At 39.2% G+C, this 21,950-nt stretch overlaps 1 protein-coding gene across 1 annotated transcript in view; it reads right to left on the reverse strand.

Annotated features, from left to right (window-relative positions):
* Positions 1-16,914: 16,914 nt before the first annotated feature.
* SGCD (sarcoglycan delta) overlaps positions 16,915-21,950 on the reverse strand; it is a gene marked incomplete at its 3' end in the record, with an annotated part of 771,422 nt that continues 766,386 nt past the window's right edge. Inside the window, exons 8-9 of the mRNA XM_080672659.1 lie at positions 18,435-18,558; positions 16,915-17,088 (exon numbers count right to left, since the gene is read on the reverse strand). Coding sequence (XP_080528785.1) covers positions 16,915-17,088; positions 18,435-18,558 — 298 coding nt within the window. The remainder of the gene's footprint in view (positions 17,089-18,434; positions 18,559-21,950) is intronic.

Below are 21,950 nucleotides of genomic sequence, written 5' to 3' on the forward strand. Positions count from 1 at the left end.
GCACCTAAATAAAGTGTTCCCATTTCCCAGAGTGCAGATTAATATTCGCACTCTCCCAGTAGGTGAAAGGCAATAGTTACATTATATATGTCTAATTCATGAAAGAAAATAAGAGAAAAATAGTTGAATGTTCAGTCTTTCTAAGTAATGACTTTCCATACTTTCCTCAGAATTTGGTTTCCTCTCCTGGAACACTCTTCTTCTAGCTTTTCATGTGCCTGACTTCTTGGTATCAAATTTCCACTCAGATGTCACTTCCTTAGAGAAGGATTTAATCAAATACTTTTAAGTGTCTGGAAATTATCCTGAAATTTTTTGTATATTTTTGCATTGTCTAGACTTTAAATTCTATAATGGTGGAGGCCATGCTTGACTTATTTCTTAAAATCCCCAGACACTTAGATGCATAGCCAGATCTTAGAAAGTGGTCATTAAATACAAGGCCAATGAAATGAGCTTATCCTGTCCATGAATTAGACTGGTCACTGATGATAAATAGTTACAGAGCACTGTGTGAAATAACAGATGTGAGGATAATGGAGATCATTCATCGGGCAACTTTACTTTACAAAGAAAGGAGCTTAGGCTCAAGGCTTCTCACAAATAATTAGTGGCCAGACAGGAAACAAAGTTGACTTTCTTTTATCCATGCTATATCAACAGAATTTGAAAGAAGTATGACACTTGGGTTGGAGTTCCTGCCACATGGTTGGTATTCAGTAGGTGTAGATGCCACTGAATAGATTCTAGATTTCCTTCTGCTGCTTTTACACATGTAAACTGAGATGGTCACTAAGCCTGCTGGGACTAAGTTTCCCCATTTGCAAGATGATGTGTTTTACTGATTTTATTAGGTTGCTATGGCAATTAAGTGGAATAATTTTAAAAAATTATTTGGCAATCCAATAAAGATCTTGTTGACAGAGGCAGAAAAAAGGAAAGCATAAAAGGAAGGTCACTGCCTTTGTGCCAACTGTACTTATTGTACAATGAAAGATTGATGGCCTGGGGAAGGAGAAATAATACCCAAAGAAAAAGTTAAAAGCAAGGAGAAAGAATGAGAAAGGGCAGGTGTGATAAGCGTATCATCATGGTGGAAGGAATTGGGGAGCAGGCCCCTTTCTATTTCTTTGTACAATGTTGCTGTAACTATCAGAGTCATGTCTGAGGAATGAAGTTGGGAATGCAAATTTTAAAATATATGTCACATCTGTATGAATGGTGTGACATCACCAAATTTTCACCAAACACCAAAATGGAAAACAAAAATTAAGGAATTCTGATGCTTTGGTTTATTTTACCTATTATTTATTGATAACATTTCATGTTTCCTTGAGTCTTGTGGATTTCATGAGGGCATTGTGAGTGCCAGAACCAAATGCAATTCTGGAAGGGAATAGGATCAGTAAGTGGATGCTGAGTAGGCTACCCCCACAGTCTTTTATAGTGTGGATTCAGGGCTGGATTGTGTCAGAATGGAGAAATTGCCTCCGGAAAACCTTCTGATTTGACCATTAGGAGGTCAGTGGTGAACTTTCTTTAGAGAGCAGTATCAGATTAGCTACAAATTATACTGAAGGGTATTTATAAGTGTGTATAGTGAAGAAGTGTGTATAGTCAAGAATTTGGGAGGTAATTTTTGTAGTGGGCACAGTTGAGAGAACGCTTTTGGCCAGTGTATCACAGGGGAGATTTGAGTATGTGGTAGGCAAAATAAAGAAAGATTTGAGAAAAACAAGGAGAGACTCAAGAGAAGGAATATTTCTTCAAGGAAGAGAGTGAACTATTGCTAAGGAAGGCTAAAGAAAAGAACTGTGTAGGCATTGGTGAAGGTTTCAGGAACCCACATTTACTGGCATTCTTTGTGAGGGAATCTGGTTTTGGACACTGCTCCAGATAGACACAAGTGTAGTTGACAGCAAGCTTAATGCCCTTCCTCAATGTCTGTACCCATCACTCCTGTTAAGAGGCATAATTTGGTTGGAGGGGAAAGGATTAAAGGAGATAATTGAGTTGGGCCAGATTACAGTTTCCCAGAAATTTAGCTTTTAAAGAGTAGAAAAGAACCCTTGCAGTAACTGTTTATAGTGCTGGAGAAGGAGCCAATTATTGGGTTCTGAGGACCTTGGTGGATTATCTATTATGGAGTCTTTTGTAGAGAGGAGAGAGATTATTCAGATGTTGGAGGTGAATCATGAATTACAGTATCATGTGAACTAAAGGAGGTAGATCATGAAGCCCAGAAATCATGAGAGGGAGGGATTCAGATGGGTGAAACCATTTGACATGAGAGAATATAAGGTCTAACTAACAAAACCTATAATGTTGAGGCAGGAGAGAGTTGTGGAATCTGAGGCATGAGAGTGAATGAAAATAGCAATGATCAGAAAGGGCCTCTAAGATTGGATTGCATGAACTATTATTGTCACAGTTAAGGTAGCTGCCCATGTCAAGTTGTGGTAAAAGTTTTCTTTGATTCCCTTTCAAGTCCCTTAAAAGGGAGAAGAGTGGGGCCTTTCCCACCTGGTTGCTGCTTTAACTCCAGTAGGGGAGCCAAGTTCCCACAACCTTGGTCCCCAAATAGGGCTTAGATGTGCGGCTTGTTCTTTGATGCCAATCTGTAGGAGAGCTTTGTAACCCAGAGATCAAGAGAACGTTTTCAAAGAGTTTATTCTTCTGTGAAGTGGAAGGAGAGGCCACCTTTAAATCCCAAGGTATTCTCTATGTTCAGAGGTCTTTTCAAATTTGACCCATTCATAAATAGACTGAAAATTGAAAATTAAATAAATTCTTTTGACTAAGCTTGAAAGGGATTTTTTTAGCCATTTTACAAAATTAATGGCTATAAAGTCACTACACTTAAAGTTTAGAAAAGAAGAAACAATCATGTTGATATACCTTAATATCATAGCCTAAAATTGTCAGTGGTCTCTTTTCATCCTTAACAATACATTCCGCCCCTCGCTCCCCCACCCCCCAAGCCCCCACATAGCTGCAATTAGCTTTCATGTAATTCTAGGTCTTTTTTTTAGCTTGCTTTAAACATGTGACATCATTCTAAAGTTTCCAAAATTATTTTAACTCTTACAATATTCCATTGACTGGAAGTGCCATAATTTATCTACCTGTTGATCCTGTTGTTGGGGAGAAGGCAAATTTCAGATGTTTTCTTTATGAATTACACTGCAGTAAACGATTTTGAGTCTATCCATTTTCCTTATGGTAGGTTATTGGTAGGATCAAAGTATGTGTCATTACTTCTGTTTTATAGAAAAAGAGCAGATAATAGTTTTTTCTAAAAAATTTATTATATAAATATTACAAACACAAGAATTATAATAAGAAAAATATACCTACAATATCCTCATCCAAATATCAGCTTGCATCATTTTAGCTTCCCTAGAAGTCCTGATTCATGTGTATACATTATTTTTACATATGTAACATTATATTTTGCCATACTGAAATGAAATCCTCACAACCCTTTTCAAAGACAGCATGATATTCTATAAAGTCCAAATAACCATGATCTAAATAGCCTTCCCTTTCATCTGGTTAGATAGCATTGCTAATTTTTCCCATCCTTAAATTCTACTGCAATGCATGTCACTATTGCTAACAACTTTTCCTACTTAAATATTGTTTGGATGAATTTTGAAAATGGGATTACTAGGCCAAAGGGTTTGAACCCTTTTATGACTCTTTAAAAATACTGACCAGTGACCTTCTGACATGATACACCAGTGTCTGCTGCACTAACACACAGATGTGTATGTCTCACCCCTAGTTCCTTGGCCTTTAACCCAACTGGACTCAGGTTCAAGGGCAAGGAAAAGTAGGCAACTTCATAAAATGGAAAAAATTAATTGAAGTTAAAACTCAGCTCTGCCATTTGCTAGTAGAATTACCATAGGCAGTTCCTTAACTTTTTTGAACATTATTCATGTAAAATGGGGATAATCATACCTACTTTACAGGGTTCTTTTCAGGATTAATCAAAGTATAAAATACAGACATATTATATGGCCATCAATCCAGTTACTATTTATTTAACCAATCTGGTAGGTTAAAAAATGTCATTGGTTTCATTCAGGTTTTTTTTTTTTTTTTTTTGGCAAGGGTAGGAACATGTTAAACAACATTTATTTGATAGATTGACCACATTTTATTTAGATAGATTGACCACATTTTATTTAGTAAATTCTAAGTTATTCTTTTTAACGTTTCTGAAACCAGGTTGTATCTTAAAGTTAAGGTAAGTATTATTGTGGTAGCTTTCCTTTGTTTTTCTTGAAAAGTGGTTATTAATTCTCTGTTAGATCTTCCAGTAATTTACCATTTAGAAATGGGAAAAAAAAAGAGATTGTTTTTGCTTGTGAGAATTATGTGCTTTTTATCTCTTTTGTTCATTTATTTAGTGATGTCTTGATGCTTTTCTTATTCATTTGCATGAGTGCCTAAAAGGCATTCGTTTTAGCCATTTCTCCTATTTACTGCTATTATTTTATTTTTAAAAAAGTCTGCTGCGTGTGAGGTTGGGTGAGGGAAGCAAGAACTTACAGAATTGCCTATGCTTAAATTTGCCCTTTTTTTCTCCTTGTGATTTCTTTTAGTATGCCTCCTCAGATTATAGGTAGGTTGTTATTCGATTTCCTGTTATTTTTTCTTATCGTTTTCACAGCTCTTCCATCCAATGTTGGAACTGACCATTTTAGATCTCTATCCACACCGCTGGACTCAGAGATTCAAGGGCAGGGAGCGTGTGTTATTCAATTACAAAAGAATAAGCATTCAGTAGATGCCAGATGAACAGATGTATTTAACTCTGGTCCAGTGGAGGTACTTTCAGGTGGGACTCAAAGGTCCCCCTTCCTATCCTCACCAAAAAAAAAAAAAAAGGCTGATCAATTTTTCTAATAATAATCAAATACTTAGTACCTTTCCCATTGGTTTGTAATGGCATCCTAGCTAGTTGCTTCCCTGGCACCATGTACACCCACCACTGCTTATTTTCACGTCTCTGGCTATTTGTTTCACTGGTAAGATTGCTGACTGGTGAGCTGTGTTAGTGCAGAGATCACACCTTGTTCTTGTTCTCTGTTTTGGGGTGCTTAAGAATAAATGGTGGATTGAACTGACAAGTTAACAGATGGAAAATTCTTAACTTCATTTGAATCTATTTCTGAGTTTTCTGGTCTGTTCATTTTAGGTACCTGGCACTCTGCTAGGCTCAGGTGATAAAGATAAAGGCTGTGACCCCATGTTCTGGTGGGGCCAGCAGCAGAATGAATAGGTTGCTTTAGTACAACATATGCCATGAGAGGGGTATGTCCAGGTTCCCTGAGAGTACAGAGAAAGGGCTGCTTGATCCATCCTTCCAGGAGGGGCGATGCCTGAGCTAAATCTTAGAGGGCGAACAGGGGTAAGCCAGACAGAGAAAGGAGAAGGATGTTAGCCTGGTAGGGAAATATGATCGAATGCAATTGACCTTTGCTCCTGTTTTTGAAACATTACCCTCTTCGTGATTGCTATTTTGTGCTTTTAGACAGTTTGTGAGGTTTATGTCATGTTAGTGTCTTTTTGCAGAGAATATACTTTACCTTTTTTTTCTATTTTATTTTGCCTGACAAATTTTAGAATTATCTTGTTTACTTGCCCCCAAAATTGGTTGGGACTTTGATTGGAATTTTCTAAAATGGGCAAATTGATTTCAAGGAAAACAAGAAAATATTTATTAATTTTAGTCTGTATAGATGACTTAGTTTCTTCTTTTGTGTTTATCTCTCTGAAAATTTCTTACCATTTCAAGTTTTGGATTTTGGTGTTTGTTACTTAAATGCTCTGATTAATGGTTTAATTACATATAATCAATAAGATAGTGATATTATCATGATATATTGTTAAACTGAATGGCTCCTAACACTTTTTAACATAAAGTCTACTTTAATATATTGATTTTCCTTTTATTCAAATTTTATAGGTTAATTTTTGTACAGCATATTTTTAAATGAAACTCTTTACTTGATCTCTTAATAGATTAGGTAGATGTCTTAGTATTATAGTTTCTACCTTTGATTTAATATCTATTATCCTAAACTTTGCCATTTCAAAATGCTTATTTCCATTAAAATATACTATAATTTGGAATAGTCTATTTTCACATTTTAGGGGCCCATTTTAAATTCTAATAAGAGTTATCTTGAAATATGTCACAAGCACTGTAACATGTTTAGTGATCTGTGCCAGGGAGTCTCAAAGACTGAGGCTGCTGTTCATTGCCATGAAGGTCTTCCTTGAAGGCTGTAAATTGATCCCAATGCAGGGTTTGGTGTTCTTGTGGGAACTTAAAATGGGTACTTAGCCCCAGCTGGTTTGGCTCAGTGGATAGAGCATCAGCCTGCGGACTGAAGGGTCCAGGTTTGATTTTGGTCAAGGGCACATAGGTTGCGGGCTTTATCCCCAGTCCGCAACGTGCAGGAGGCAGCCAATCAATGATTCTCTCTCATCACTGATGTTTCTATCTCTCTTTCCCTCTTCCTTCCTCTCTGAAATCAATAAAAATATATTTTTTAAAAAATGGGTACTTAAAATTTGGCATTCACAAACTGAACTTAACCTGTCATTGGACTTAATTGGAGGAGCTAATTCATTCATGTTCACAAGTTTTTCTGAAATGTGTTTCTCTGAACTCAGATCCCCTTCCCCCACCTCTGTATTCTGGGTTCTTTCCCTCCGAGGAAGTGGGACTGAATTAAGTGTGCTGTAGAATCTTACATTTTTTTTTCTTTTATAAAAAGAGTCAAGATAGAAGGAAATGTGAAAGCTGCTGATTTATACCTATTTTACACTTAAAATTTTTTCCTTCCATTAAAGAAAAGGAATAGAGCCTTTTTTTAGCCTCCTGGTATTTCATCTGCTTTCTAATTTTGTATTAACAATGATGTCAATTAGTTTGACTCATCAGTAACAGCTTCTCCCTCTCATTAGTGTTTCTTTATTATTTTAGCTACACTTCAACATTTTTTCATCAATGAATCACCTTTCTTGAATGGTGATTTCTCTTTCTTTGATTTGGGTTTGTGTGTGTGTAATCCCCCCCCGCCCCCCCCCCCCCCCACACACACACAAGAAACCAGGTAATAAAATTACTACATCTTTGGAGACAAATTGCACCCTGATTGGGAATAAAATTTTTATTACAGCCTTTGACCTTGAGGATTCTGTAATATTGCTTCGATGTCATTTGCAGTCAGGAGCTAAATTCGATGAGACATAGCCTACAATGAAAATACAGTTGGGAATGGACACTAGTTCTGTCAAGCATTGAATATGTGAAATTTGTCCTAGAATTACAACGTATTATGAGGACCAATTTAGATATGTCATTGCTCCTTTAAAAAGAAATATAAGCATTGTAGGGTTTTAGGTTAATAGGTAAATAGGTAAGCCATAGTACAATGTATAATTATAAAAGAAAATAGAAAAATTAATAGGGGTATCAAGGAAGAGTGATGAAGGCCATGGAGATAAGATGATATGGGAATGGGATCCTGAAGGATGATGTCCCAGGGTTGAGTGATGCTAGACAGGAGATCATTCTAGGCAGATGAAACAGTCTGTGTAAAATCTCAGCATTGTTGAAGGCCAGGGGAGGGGAGATGCTAAAAATGGAGGACTGATTGTGGTGGGTTGATCAGAGTGGTTTGGCATTGAAGCCTTTCATCCTAAATTATTTCACCCTCGGCTCCATGTAAGGGAGCAGTGGTAGGGTATTCTTTGGAAGAGGATGAAAACTGATTGAACCAGGGATGGGCACCTAGCTCAAAAGTGGCTCATCTATAGGTTGATCAAGAATGCTAAGGTAGCCCGGCTGGCATGGCTCAATGGTTGAGCATTGACTTGTGAACCAGGAGATCATGGTTCAATTCCCAGTCAGGGCATATGCCTGGGTTGCAGACTTGATCCCCTGTGGGAGGCATGTAGGAGGCAGGCAATCAATGATTCTCTTATCATTGACTAGAGGCCCAATGCATGAAATTCATGCAAGAGTAGGCCTTCCTTCCCCCAGCTGCTGGCACTGGCTTCCCTCTGGCCACCAGCAGGCACCTGGTTCCCGAGCTTCCCTTGCAGCCCCGGCTTCATCCAGAAGGTTGTCTGGAAGGATGTCTGGTCTAATTAGCATATTACGCTTTTATTATTATAGATATTTCTATCACTCTCTCCCTCTTCCTTCCTCTCTGAAATCATTAAAAAAATATAAAAGAAAAAAAAGAATGCTAAGGTGAGCCCATTAAAATGCTTTAACCCACTAAGGACTATACTGGCTTCCCCATTGATCTAGGAGGGGTGTGTTAAACTATAGCAAAAGGGATCTATGCAGGTCATTAGGGGAACAGAGGACATGGCTATTCCCTTGAGCTATTCCAATCCTAGGGACTCCAGGTCTAGAATATATATTACCTTGTAGTAAGCTCTGTTTTATAAGGCAGGTTGAGTGAGTCTCTTCCTGAGAGTCAAAATGACTTAACCAACATGTTAGGCCATGGATTGAAGGGATGTGGAAGAGAAGTTAATCTGAAAATTTATTCTGAGGTAGAATCAAGTAGGAATGAGTTATTATTAACTATCAAAGAGGAATTCCCTAAAGAAGTGGACAAGGGTGCTTTCCTTCTTACCAATCATTATTTTTATTAATATATTTTACAAGACTGCAGTTGAAATAATATTAAATACAAATTTTTTTATACAGAAAGTGTAATAAAGTTAAAATAGTTCCTTGTAATTCATAGCATTATTGCAATGCTTACAAAATTTTTGCATAGAGTGTGCAAGGATTGATGTTATTCAAAACAAAACAAAACTAAGCTCTTTCTTACATCACACCCAAACCCAGAGAAAAAAACAAAACAAAACAAAAAATAATCCAATGGCTGAACTCAATTGCTTTATGGGAATGGGGTTCCTTTTTCAAAATCTCCAAGCATCTTGGACTTCTATGACCTCATCTGTCAAAAGCACCAGAATCTGGCTTCTCCGGGAGTGCATTTAGTGGGCCCAAGGATGCATGTACTCTACCTTTTCTAAAATCTGACCTCCTTAAGAGATCTGTTTCTGCCTCTTGGTGGCCTCAGAAAAAGAGGAAGTTGACTGGGGAGGTAGTTAACATGGAAAATCCACTTCCCCCTCAGCAAAAAAAAAAAAAAAAAAAAAAAAAAATTAGGTTAATTTTGGTTTGTGGACTCTTTCCTCTCCTTTGCTAGGATCTCCCTCCTCTACCAAGAACCCTGATTTCTGGCTCTGGTGATGTTAGTTCCATGAGACCCTTTAAAGGTACCCATTCCTGATTTGCCACTGAAAGAAACCCCTGAATGACTTACCCTAAAACAAGGTCTCTGGTGTTTGTGAGTTCATCCCTTTACTAAGTTTTATGAGGTGGTTGAGCCAGACAAGCACTACAATAACCCTGCTGGTACTGGAACTGAGTCAGTTGGGAGCAGTGAGAAACTCTGTCCGCAACTCCCCAGTGGATCAGATATGTGCTGTTGAGAAAGCACAGAAAAGCAGGATGAGACCCAATCTCTTTGCTATTTGGCCTCTAAGCTCTGGGTGAGGGCAGGTTGATAGCTGGACCTTAACGCGGGCATACTGGTTGATACCCTGTTCAGATGGCCCCTCGCTGAGTTAATTCTTCAAAATGGTTTTAGATCTTTTAATCCATACAGATCAAACCCCGATCCCTTTGCTTAGAAGATAAAAGTGCCCCAAAGCCACCAAGTTGTAGAGAACTTCAGATGCACTCACCTCCTTTAGTAGTTGGAATGCCACCGACCCTGTTGCTGAATCCAGGGCACCCAGTGTAAAATGTATAGGTTCAAGGTTAAAGGGTGCCACTGTTTAAACAAGGATTGACAAATGGGTCCCTTTTTCAACTTAGATCAATTGGAAGTGACAGCCCGAGTGCTTTGGTGAGGAGACTCTGCCTTGGGGAGAAGTATGGCTCATTAGTGATGACTGACAGGTGTGGGGTGTGGGGCTCAAGCCATTAGCAGAGCCAAAGTGGCCAGGTTGGGTATTGAATGCCTAATGCTAATAGAGTCCTTGCTAGCTCTATATTCTAGTAGGGAAACAGAGACAATGTTAGAGATTGCTATCCCTTCTATTTGATTCTTTCCTTGAGTTTTGTTATAAGTAAAGGTAGGAAGTATGATAACCAAATGGTGTCAAAGACTTCACCTAAATAAGACACTTGTCTTTTGAACTGAGGAGTAGGGAAGAAGATATATGTGTGTAGAAATGCTGATTTATTTGGACACACACATATATCATGAAGCATTAAAATTTTCTCTTAAATGTAAGGCTGACAACCCAGGCATCTTCGTTTATAAGAACAAGAAGCCTGACTTAACAGGTACCATATACACAGTAAACTAATTTTTTTGGTTCCAGATTCTATTATTAAACAGACTTTCTATATCTTCACCCCAGGTATCTATACTTCAGTACTGGATGCTGTCATAAGTGAGAGTTTACAGAAAGATGGGAGATAAAAGTTTTATAGCTTCATCTACCCAAAATGGTCTAATCTAAAAACTGGTAGCAGGCATTTCTCAATGGCATAAAAAATAGTTTGACATGTTGGTGACTTCATAGCTTAGTGGTCTGGAGTTAGAGTCACATTCCAACTCTGCCATTTTCTAGTTAGTGGCTTTGGGCAAGTTTCTTTACCTCCCTAAGCCTCAGTTTCCATATCTGTATATTGGAACGATAATAAAACCTAACTCAAAGAATTATTTTGAGGGTGAAATAATGAATGCATGTAAAACACTTAAGTACAATGTCTAGCACATAATAAATGCTCAATGACTATAAATAAAAAATTAGTATTATAACTGGAGAATAGAATCCAGCTCTTGTCATATCTTAGATCAGGTTTTGGGTCCAAGAAGACCTATTCAATTTTATGCCAAATTTCTTGGGCGAGATTCTCTTTGGGGAGAAGGTCCAGAACTTTGCTCAGATTCTCAAAATGTTAGAACCCCACGAATTAGATGAATATGGGGACTAAAGAAACACCAAAATCTTCCTTGTCAACAAGTAACAACTTCCTGCTCTAAGAAAATTCTTTGCTATACTGAACTTATGTAACAACCTAAGTGATTAGCTTGGATTTTCTCACATTGCAAAATCTGTGTTCTATCTCATTTCACCAAAATGATCTAAATGCAGAAGTAGGCTGTGAAGACATTGGAAGAAGGACTACTAGATAAGTGTAGGGGAGTAGGAAGGCAGAGTAGATTTTAGGGAAGACAGATATTTCCTTCTCTCTTCTCATAAAGAGGGCAGCCTCGTGTTGTCTTATTTATCTGACCTTAGCTAATGTTCATTGAAGACTTGAAATTCCCTCACTTGCTAGTGAAAGGATCTGTCTACAGGACTAATGAGGCATTCTGGGACTATTAGTAACTAATAGTCTGGCTTCCTATTGTAACAGGAGCATTTGGACACTATACAACCTTTGTTTTATTTTGACTGCAAACTTCATGGCAATGGGATTGATATTACCACATTTGGGGTTGATGTTGAGTTAGCTTTGTTGTAGGTATGTTTAAGACTGTTCTTTGATGGATTTGATAACATCACTATTCCTGTTAAGAAATCACACTTCCTATGGCTTCAAGGGCTCATAGTATTCTTGAATTGCTTTCTTTTCTCAAAGGAAGATGCTAATTTCCTACTCTGTCAGTATCTATAAAAGGAAAGGGGGTAAAAACAAAAGAAAATGAAGTATGTGAGTATAGGTCACTCCAAATGGGCTATTTTCTCTTACACTGGCACTCTAACAATATGTAAAATAAGGACCTCCCACCCATAATTATTTTCCCTTTGCCATTGGGATCTGCCTTGAGAAATTTCAAGGGCTCCATTAGGAAGAAAGCTTCTAAAAACCATAGAAATCATATTGCTTTTGAAAGTGCTAATGCAAGTGGTGAGCTATGCTGGCTGAAGCAGCAGGTCTCCAACTGCTTTATCTCTTATCAGTGGTTTAGCTTTGTGAATGAGAAATTCAGAGGCAACTGTATAATTTTAAATTCTGATTACCACAAAGAAAGAAATGCATCTGACATGCCAATGTAGTAGCTTTGACTATTTTTAATGGAAATATGTTGGAAATGGGGGAACCTTCCACCAAAGAGAAAGTGATGAAAGACCAAAAGAGAGACATTTTATATTTGAGATAAAAGACCTATTTTCTAAAGTTGTTTCTTTTATTATAACTCCCCTCCCACCCCCACCACCTACTACTGGGGCACCAGGCAAATGTATTATTCTGGGAACTGCTTTGTTATCTTTCTTGAGCCTAAGATTTCCTGGTGCAGGGGAAAGCTAGAAGATAGGTCTTGTTTACAAGGTACTCAAATGAGATTTTCACCTTTCACAGAGCCTTAAAGAATAAGAACCAGGTGCTTACATGAATCTATGTATCTCTCTTGTCCAAGCGTTGTGCTACCTTTTACCTAAAATAAAGGCAAGATATTCTCATCTAGCTGAAGGGCAGGGTTGCCCATTGAATCCTCCTTTGGTTGAATCCAGATAAAATGCTGAAGGACTCCTTTAGTGATGCCAATTAGGGTCTGTAAAATGGTGGTTGTTTTCATTAAGAAAAAAAACCCCACATTTCCTCCCTGACATGAATACTCATATTACAAAAGCTCGTTCATACTGATGCTATTTTAACAATATTGAGTAAAGCTGGGATTAGCGACAGGGATGTTGACTAAAGGGACAGATCTCAGGTAGGAACCTCCTCACCACACAGAGGCAGATACGGAATTCAAAATAGTCCTCTTTGCACTCCCACTACATGAAAGAACAAAGACCTTGGAAACAGAATGAAATTGGAATTAACCTGGTTCATCCCAGCAACAGCTCCCTGAAAAAAATGGTACAATATTTTTTCTTCCTACATATTTTAAGATGCTTCTTTCAGTACTTCTAATTATTTATTGGTCTCACCAACCATTCAGGCCTGGTGTGGTCATAGCATTGTAAGTACAATGCAGGTATGAGTAACTGAGGTGGTGATGCCAAAAAGACATGTTAAGTCAAAATATGCTCTGAAGGACCGTGGAATGGGCATCTTTTTGGACTATGGTGCGGTGAGGTGGAAACCTCTAAGTAGAGGTTGTAGAAATAGTCTCTTCAGGGGAGAGATTCTGAATTTAAATTACAGGACCTCTGCTTCATTTATTGCCACATTAGATGCAAACAGGAGGAACCACCTATCTATTAAAGGGCCAAGGAAAAAACTCTTGGAGGACCACAGCTTTTCTTTCCTTCCATCTTCCTCTAATTCCATTCTTCCTGTTAACCCCAGATCCTGGGAGCCTGCATTTCTCAGACAAGTGGATCAATTTTTTTTAAACATAACATAAGGCTAAGCTTTTTTCAGTGGCCAAGTATTTCTATTCTCAAGGACAGATGGACATATAGGCTTACTCCATGCTATTATTAAGTCTCTTTCTGTGCTGCTGTGTCCTACATGTACCATAAATGACCTCTACATCAGGGGTCAGCAAGCTTATTCTGTAAAGGCCAATTAGTAACTATTTACTAGTAATGCATTGTGGGTCATGAGATCTCTGGCACAGCTACTCAACCCTGCTGTTATAGTAGGAAATCGGTCATAGACAGCAGGTACATAAATGGATGTGGTTTTGTTACAATAAAACTTTATTTACGAAAAAATGATGAGCTGGATTTGGTTTAGGGACCACAGTTTGCTGACCCCAGCTCTAAAATTGAACCTCAAGCAATCTTTGGTCCATGGTGGCTGGGTAGACAATGAAAATGATCCAAAGGAAACTGATGTGAAAGAAATGAAAACCAATGCCAAGTTTATAAGATCTAGTCCTTGGGTAACATAATTCAAAAGCCTCATATCAAGTTTCCATCTACATAGATGCCACCATAGGACTTTTGAAAACCTCCATCACCCCTTCATAGTTTCCCAAGACTGTACCTTTATGACTTAGTGACACCTAAGTGCTAAACCTACTTGGAGATCAATTTTTAATTTTTAAAACTCTTCTGAACAATATAAACATACTAGAACTTCTAGAATATTGAAGATTCATTTGAGTTCTCTGTTTGTTATGCCACCTGCTGCTTAATATACAGAAAGGTGTGATTGTCTAGAAGACATTATATATAAAGATTAGAAAGAATCATTTTTTAAAATTAAAGGTTCTCAGATTTTAATGTAAAAGATATATATATATATATATTTTTCCAGAATTCAGGTAAAACTTTCTCTCATGACCATGAACAAATATTCTAGTTGAAGGAAGTAGGGAGAAAGAAAAAGTACATTGAAAAACTTAGAATGCATTTTACCACATCTAGAGTCTGAACAGAAATACATAATTTAATCCATGCCAAATTCCCTGCTCATTACCTGGTATGCTGTGGTCACTTAGCACAAATGAAGATTAGGATTTTATGTCATGTCTGTTCCCCATGGCTGCTTGTTTTCTATTATTATTTCTGTTTTATTTGTGATGTGATTACCTTTGGGATAAACTTTGTAAGTGGGATCAATACCAGTCTTTTTTATCGGTACAAAATTCCCAAGGTGCTGACCTCAGCTTCCAAGTGGTGATTAGAACAAAATCAGAGGAAAGAGATTCAAGAACCTTCTGTTTTCTTGTCATCCACACACTGTGTACTTAAGGTGGCAAAATGCAAGGGTGGTCTGTCTGCTTAGAAACACTGTCTTAAGGTATTCAGCGACAAAGGACCTCCTTCTGTTTATCTGTATGATATGGGATAAATGCTCCCGATAGCGAAGGAGGGCCTTTCCTGGCTGGCCAAGCCCTGTGTGTGGTAAATACAGATTCTGCCAGCGTGATCTATAAGTAATACTGATCCAGAACAACTTGGTAGCTTTTTTTAGTTTTCTTTTTTAGACCCTAGTGTTATAAATTTAGCAATCTCATGATCTGGCCCTTGAACAACCCATTTCTTCTATATGGGACATTGAGTAAGAGTGACTAGAGGGAGCTGGTGTCTGGAAGCCAGCAGGGCCATGGTCAGGCTGGGACCACCCCTCCTCCCCCTACTTCTAAGTGACTAAGCAACACACAGCTTGCTTTTACATCCCACATATGCGAACCTTAGCTCAATGCTTGAGTGTCACCTCGAAGATATCCAACTTTATTTTATCTCCTATGACAAATCTTACCCTGCTTGTGAAGAAAAAATTAGGACTTTGCTGAGAAACAAAAAGATGCCATTCAGGCCTACAAATACTGCTTCATTTAGGACTGTGGGGCCACTCCTTGCCAAGTGGCATCCAGGACTGTCTAAGCCAAGTGTGTCTCCATTCTGGGCTCCTCAGAATCCACATCTGTCAGCCACTTGACTTGTCAACCTGCTTTTAAGATGCCCAGTCACTACTAAACCATTCCCCTCCAATCACCCAAAATAAACTACAGGAAATGATAAGATAAATAGGATGTGCTTCTCCTTGCTGAGTGCATTGACTTAAGGCATAGGCACATTTCCCCCTCTTTGAACAGAGATGGTGTAATCCCCTGTCCCAGCACAAGAGCTGGCCAGGGTGACCCTGGAGCATGATGATGAAGGTGGAGTGATGGGTGGTAGCTGATGGCGGGAATTAGAGTTGTTTCCACGTGTGGGGGAGTGGGTGCTGCTGGGCCCAGGGGGCACAGTGGTTCTGATAAAGACACTTGACTCAGTTTATGCTACATATCAGTAAGCCTTTGGGTGTGTGTGTGTATGTAGTGCTTTAGATCTGTTATTCTTGGAGGAAACATAATGGTGGATTTCAGAATATGACTATCTATACACCGCAAAAAATATATAAGATCGAAGTCAGTGAGTGTGTGGCTCTACCTACCAATCTCAAGAAAATATAAAAATAATTAGGTTACTCTTAGACTTCCATCTCCAAATGGCTCCTCTTGGGGTTGGAGGTTCCACTTTTGTTAATTTTGATTGATCCTATAATTTTGAGTTGGAGTCTATTGAATAAGTCAGAAGTGAGGACAGAACAGATTTTGAGCCATTTTTCCCCTTTTAAAACAGAGATGCATCACCCATTTACTCTTTGCCTGTAAGGCCATGGAGTAGCTTCCAGCTGACTGAGGAGCAGCTGTTATCCGATTTTGTGCTGATTTGTGATTCCTGTTTTGACTAGGGGGTTATATGTGAGTTTGAAGGAAGGAAGAGAGGAGTTGGGTGAGCAGTTTACACTTTGCTAAAATTCCTCCTCCTCATTCATCCAGCGACAAAGGCCCCCAAATATTTGACTGCAGAGGCAGACCAACCATTTGAGTTTCCATGGTCGACTTCCGTGGCATTGCCCCTCCCTAACGTGAGGAGGGAGGAGTCGGCCAGCCTCACTCTAGCTGCAAAAGGAAACCAAATGCCCATTTTTAATCCCAGGGTCTCAGTGCTTGAGCATGACTTGGAGATTCCCGCCATCACTGCCCTGAAATGACACTACAGGAGGTGCGGATGCTGTTTGGTGAGTGTCTGATAACACTGAGTGATTCTGAAGGGTCTCGGGTTGCAGAGCCTGATCAGTGTTTTGAATTTTTCTTGTAGGTGGTAGGGTGGGGATGGAAATGACAGTATCACAGGGTCACCCGTGGTTCCTTTTGTACTGAAACCTCATTTTATACAGAGGATATATATATTTATTTATATATATTTATATATATTTATATCCGCTCACTCACACACACAGACACTCACGCTCGCTCACCCGCACACACACACACACAAGGTCTTTGATAGGCTTTCTGTGTTCTAGTAAAAATAGCTGGCAGCCCGTGTCCGAAGCCAGAAAGAGGCCTTCTGCTGCCGACAGCGTCCACTGTGGAGAGTCTCTCAAAGGCAGACACTTGTGTTTATCTGACAAGTGGAACCGGTTCCTGCCTGGGACAGGAATAGTCTCCCATTGGCGCAGACGCAGAGCTCGAAGACCTTCTGCCTCGTTCCTGTGGGTGTGTAGGATCCGTGAGGCAGCCTAGGTAGTTTGATTTTCGCAGCATCTAACTTAATCTAAAGAGAGTAGATAGGAAGGGAAGGGAAGAGTTAGAGGCTGTCCTTGACCCTCCCGACATTCAGAAATAGCAGACGCATGTTCAGTTCTACTTGGATCAAATGAGCACATACCCTGTGTTGAGTATTGTGGGTACCAGGGATGCGGAGACGAATGAGACAAAGTCTCTACCTCACAGAAGCTTATATTCCAGTGAGACGACATTGCACTGGATGTATATTAGCATTTTGCAAAAGTATATCATGTAGAATGTGAATAGAGTCATAGAGTGAAATACATTTGGGAATGCTAGCTTTAACCATTTTCTTTACTGGGGCACTTCTCAGACCCTCAATACGTCTGTGTGTATGGTACATCTTCAAAAATATATAGCATTTTCTGGGCTTAAGTGAATGCTACAATATAACCAATCCCTTCCGTCTGAATTCTGACAGCGATAAACCATGTACGTGATGCAGTCGTTGCTTTAAGTGTGTGTGGTTTGGAGTTTGTGGCTGTTTGAAGAGACAGTTTTGATAACTGACTGCTCTATCTGACTAGCTCTTTTAAAACAAATACAGCATAGCAAATGCCAAACCAATCAGAAGGCGGCTTGGCGAACAGTGGCAACTGGAGACGGATCACCTTAAGTAGCTCTGAAAGGGAGGGTAGAGTTTTGCTTTAATAAAGAAAAACACATTTTTTCCTTATTTAAAAAATTCTTCAATAGAAAACTTTGCTTTTGGACACAGTGAAGGCACTTTAAACAGTCTGCAGCTAAATCGTTTTCTTTGGGGATTTGGCTTACGTTGCAAAAACATGAGCAACTATTCTGTCCACCCAAGTGAGACTGTGTTGGGTTAGGAGGATGAATATTTGCAATCTGTCAAGTGAAGTTTTGGCTTGTTCTGATTTGGAATAGCTGTTGGATCTGACTCTCTATACTCAATGAAAGTAGAAACAGGCAACATCAACTTTAAAAAAGGACTACCAGTAAATTTTGTTCATCATTAGCCAGATGTGTGATGTACATGTCAGTTTGCCAGCTACATAAATCGTATTTTAAGATGACAACAGACAGAATTTGGAAATAGTGTTCCTCCCTACAGCCATATGTATTATCCTGTAATTGCTATTATCTCAGCACCTTACAAATAATGAGGCATAATTATAATGTATTGTGGGTTTGGCTTATCATTGTCCTCATCGACATAGCTGTTCCCAAAATAAAACCTTCTGGTTGGCTCCTTTGGTTGTTACAGGGTAGGGTCAACTTCAGTGGTAAAGGGAGGAACCAACCAGTTTTGGGGAAGGCTGGCTGGTTGCAGCTGCATCTCTCCGGACTCCTGGCCTTCTCAGCCCCTACCTCTCCATCTTTGGACTCCAGTCTCAGCTCTGTCCTGCAGGTGGCTTCCAGATTGCCGGCTTCTGCATTTATTTCTACTCCTTTTGGGGCCTCCATCACCAGAGACCGGGTTGGGGACTCCAACCTGAAATATATACAAGACTAAGATTAAAGATCCCATTTCAGAATTGTATTTTGTGTGTGTGTGTATGGAAAATTTCAGAGCATTGAAGGGGCACTTCAGTATTTGCTCAGGGCATTTGTCTAACTTTGCTTTACAAACCTGGTCACATTGATGAGGGAGCACAGATCTGGGCTTCACCCTCATTGCATATCACCACGCTAAGCCAGAGAAGGGAATATCAGGAAATGTACTGTCAGCTTAGCTAAGTTGATCAAATACAAATCCACACCACTATGTCATCCTGTTTTTAATGGCTGCTTTGGCTTAAACACTTTACTTGGTGGAATCCATTTTAACTTCTAGTATAGAAACTGATTGAAATTAGCACCTACAAGAAGAAAGGAGAAACTTGGGATTTTCTATATAGCATCTGCTTTGAAGTCAAGTTACTCTGAAATCCATGCTCTTCATAAATGCAGTAGCTATGTAAATGTTATAAATGGAACTGCTGAAGTTTTAGAGATCTGTCTTTATTCCTTTAAAAATAGATTTTTATTGATTTCAGAGAGAGGAAGGAGAAGGAGAGAGGAATAGAAACTTCAATGATGAGAGATTCATTGATCCAATGCTTCCTGCATGCCCCCTAACCGGGTATTGAACCTCAACCTCCCAGTTAAAGATTGACATTCAGCTACTGAGCCACACTGGCCTGGCAAGATCTGTCTGTCTTTAAGTAATGAGTTGAAAATCTAAGCAGAATACTCTAGGGTTGTGCTCTATAAAGATTTAAGAAATGGGTTGGATATTGTCATTTGAAGGCAATTTCTTTCAGAAATACAGTGATATTCTGTCCTTTTAGATCAAAGCCATTTTGAAGTTTGCTTTTATGAAAGGCAATCCAGACCATTACACAACACTCTCTTGAATCAATCCTTCTTTCATAGAGTAGAACTTGGTTTATTTAATAAACATTTATTATACTAGACCTATAGAGACAGAGAAGTGGCCTCTTTCCAAGTTTGGAAGAGTCGTTAGGAAGTGACTCATTTATCTGGACAACATCTATTGAATTCCTATTATATGCAAAATGCTGGGGTTATAGTTATAAACAATATAGACCTCCTTGCCCTAGTGAGTTTATGTGCTGTTGTGGAAGAGATACATTAAGCAGCTATTGGTTTATGGTGATGAGGATTCCTTAATGAAGAAGTTCAGGGGATTATAAGAGTTTATATAACTGGAGACTGGCTTGTGGGAAGAGTTGGGGTCTGTGAAGGCTTATGATGACATCTGAAGGATAAGGAGTTAACGTGGTGAAAGATGAGTGTTCCAAGTAGAGGGAGCAGCATGCATGAAGACTTTTAGGAGAAAAATAGTTATGTGGCTTAAAAAATTGAAAGAAGGTTCATAGAGACTGTGGTAGTAAGAAGAAGAGGTAAGAGATAAGTTAGGCATGGCCTTATAGAATATGGTGACACAATAAAACATTTATAGAGGCTTAAAAAGATAATGGACAAGATGAACTGATGTCCATGTTGGAAAGATTGTTGTGGTAGTTAATTTTGTGTGTCAATCTGATTGGAACACAGGGTGCCCAGGCATTTGGTCAAACATTGCTCTGGGTGTATCTGTGAGGGTATTTCTGGATGAGAGTAACATTTAAATCAGTGAACTCAGTAAAGTAGATTGCCCTCCCTCATCCAATCAGCTGAAGACCTGCTCAGAACAAAGGCTGAGTAAGAAGGAACTTTGCCTGCCTACGTGAGCTGGAACATTGGTCTTCTGATCTCAGGCTAGAACTCACACCACCACCTCTCCTGGATCTCTAGCTTGCTGACTGCAAGTAAGGACTTCTCAGCTTCCATTATCAGTAAAACCAATTCCTTACTATAAATCTCCTTATATATACTGTATTAGTCAGGGTTCTCTAGATATACAAAACAAAAAGGGTGTGTGTGTGTATAATATTAACCTTAAATATATATATCTGGCTACAGAGTGGATAAGAAGGGACATGAGAATTGCAAGGAGAAGAGCTAGAAGTCTGTGGTTATCCATGTGGGAGAAGATGGTAACTTGGATTTGATGATGAAATTAGAAATGATTTCCAGTGTTGTGAGTTTTATAACTGGTATTCTGTGTGGGTCATCCACTAAGATAGGAAGAGTGTAGGTGGACTACTTAGAGCAGGGGCCTCAAACTTTTTAAACAGGGGGCCAGTTCACTGTCCCTCAGACCGTTGGAGGGCCGGACCATAGTTTAAAAAAAAAAACTATGAACAAATTCCTATGCGCACTGCGGGCCCGGGACGAGTCAGCTGGTAAGCAGGACAGGCAGCAGCACCCGGCAGGCTGGATAAATGTCCTCGGCAGGCCGCAGGTGGCCCGCGGGCCATAGTTTGAGGATGCCTTACTTAGAGGATAAGAGCAGAAAATTGTGAGTGCAGTTTAGATGTGTGAATTGGAAGTGGTTGAAACATCAGGTGGGAATGTAGATATGCAGGGCTAGAGATAGAAATGGGGGAGGTGTGTTTGGTCGTGATTGGCAGCAGATTCCTATGTTGCTGAGTTATTGACAGTGTGCATACACAACCTCAAAAAAACTATCTGAAAATGTACTCAGAGTCTGGAGTGTCAGCTGACTCGTTTGGGCTGCCGAGACTAGGAATGCACTCAGAGATGGTTGTCTTAGCCAAGTTGCAATGTATGTGGCATCCTACCAAGGTGAATATTTCCTTTGAAATGTCCTCACTCTATAGCTAAAGACACAACAAGATCCTGACCAGAGTTCCAAAGTGCCCAGATGCTGGTGCCCTATAAGGTGGTCTCACAGCTCCTGGGTAGCCCAGGGAATATGACAAGGATAAGCTTGGTTGTGTCTCCTAGGTTTATAGGAAGCCCTGGGGAGATGCTTTCTCTATGCAACCATCATTTCAAGACACATCTCTGCATTCATTTGAAACCTCTCCTTCTGTGCTCAAATTGTATTTCAAGTACCTGTGAAACATGGGGTGGCAAGAGTGTCCCTTTCCTCCGCAGTTACACAAGGAAGTGCCATGAATCAAACGAATTCACAAAACTTAAAATGCTATCACAAGGTCTGTTTCTAACACTCAGAGAATAATTTATTTGCTGTTGGCATTATCAGTTTGTTCTCTCTGTTTCAAGCTCATTTTTTTGTTGAAATTGTTTTTGTTGAAACAGTGATTACTTATCCAGATTTCTCATTTTCATTTCCTTCATCATAAGAATCTACATTAATCACTTCCAAACCTAGACAAGCTTTTAGATCATATTTTGCTCCTATCCTCAGAGAATGGAGACAATAGCTTTTATTACTTTGGGGAACGACCTTCAAAACATCATAAAAAACAAGTAATGTATGTGGTAAGTGAAATAGCAGAGGGTTAGCCA

Source organism: Plecotus auritus (assembly GCF_963455305.1).
Source record: "Plecotus auritus genome assembly, chromosome: 6".
NCBI lineage: Eukaryota > Metazoa > Chordata > Mammalia > Chiroptera > Vespertilionidae > Plecotus > Plecotus auritus.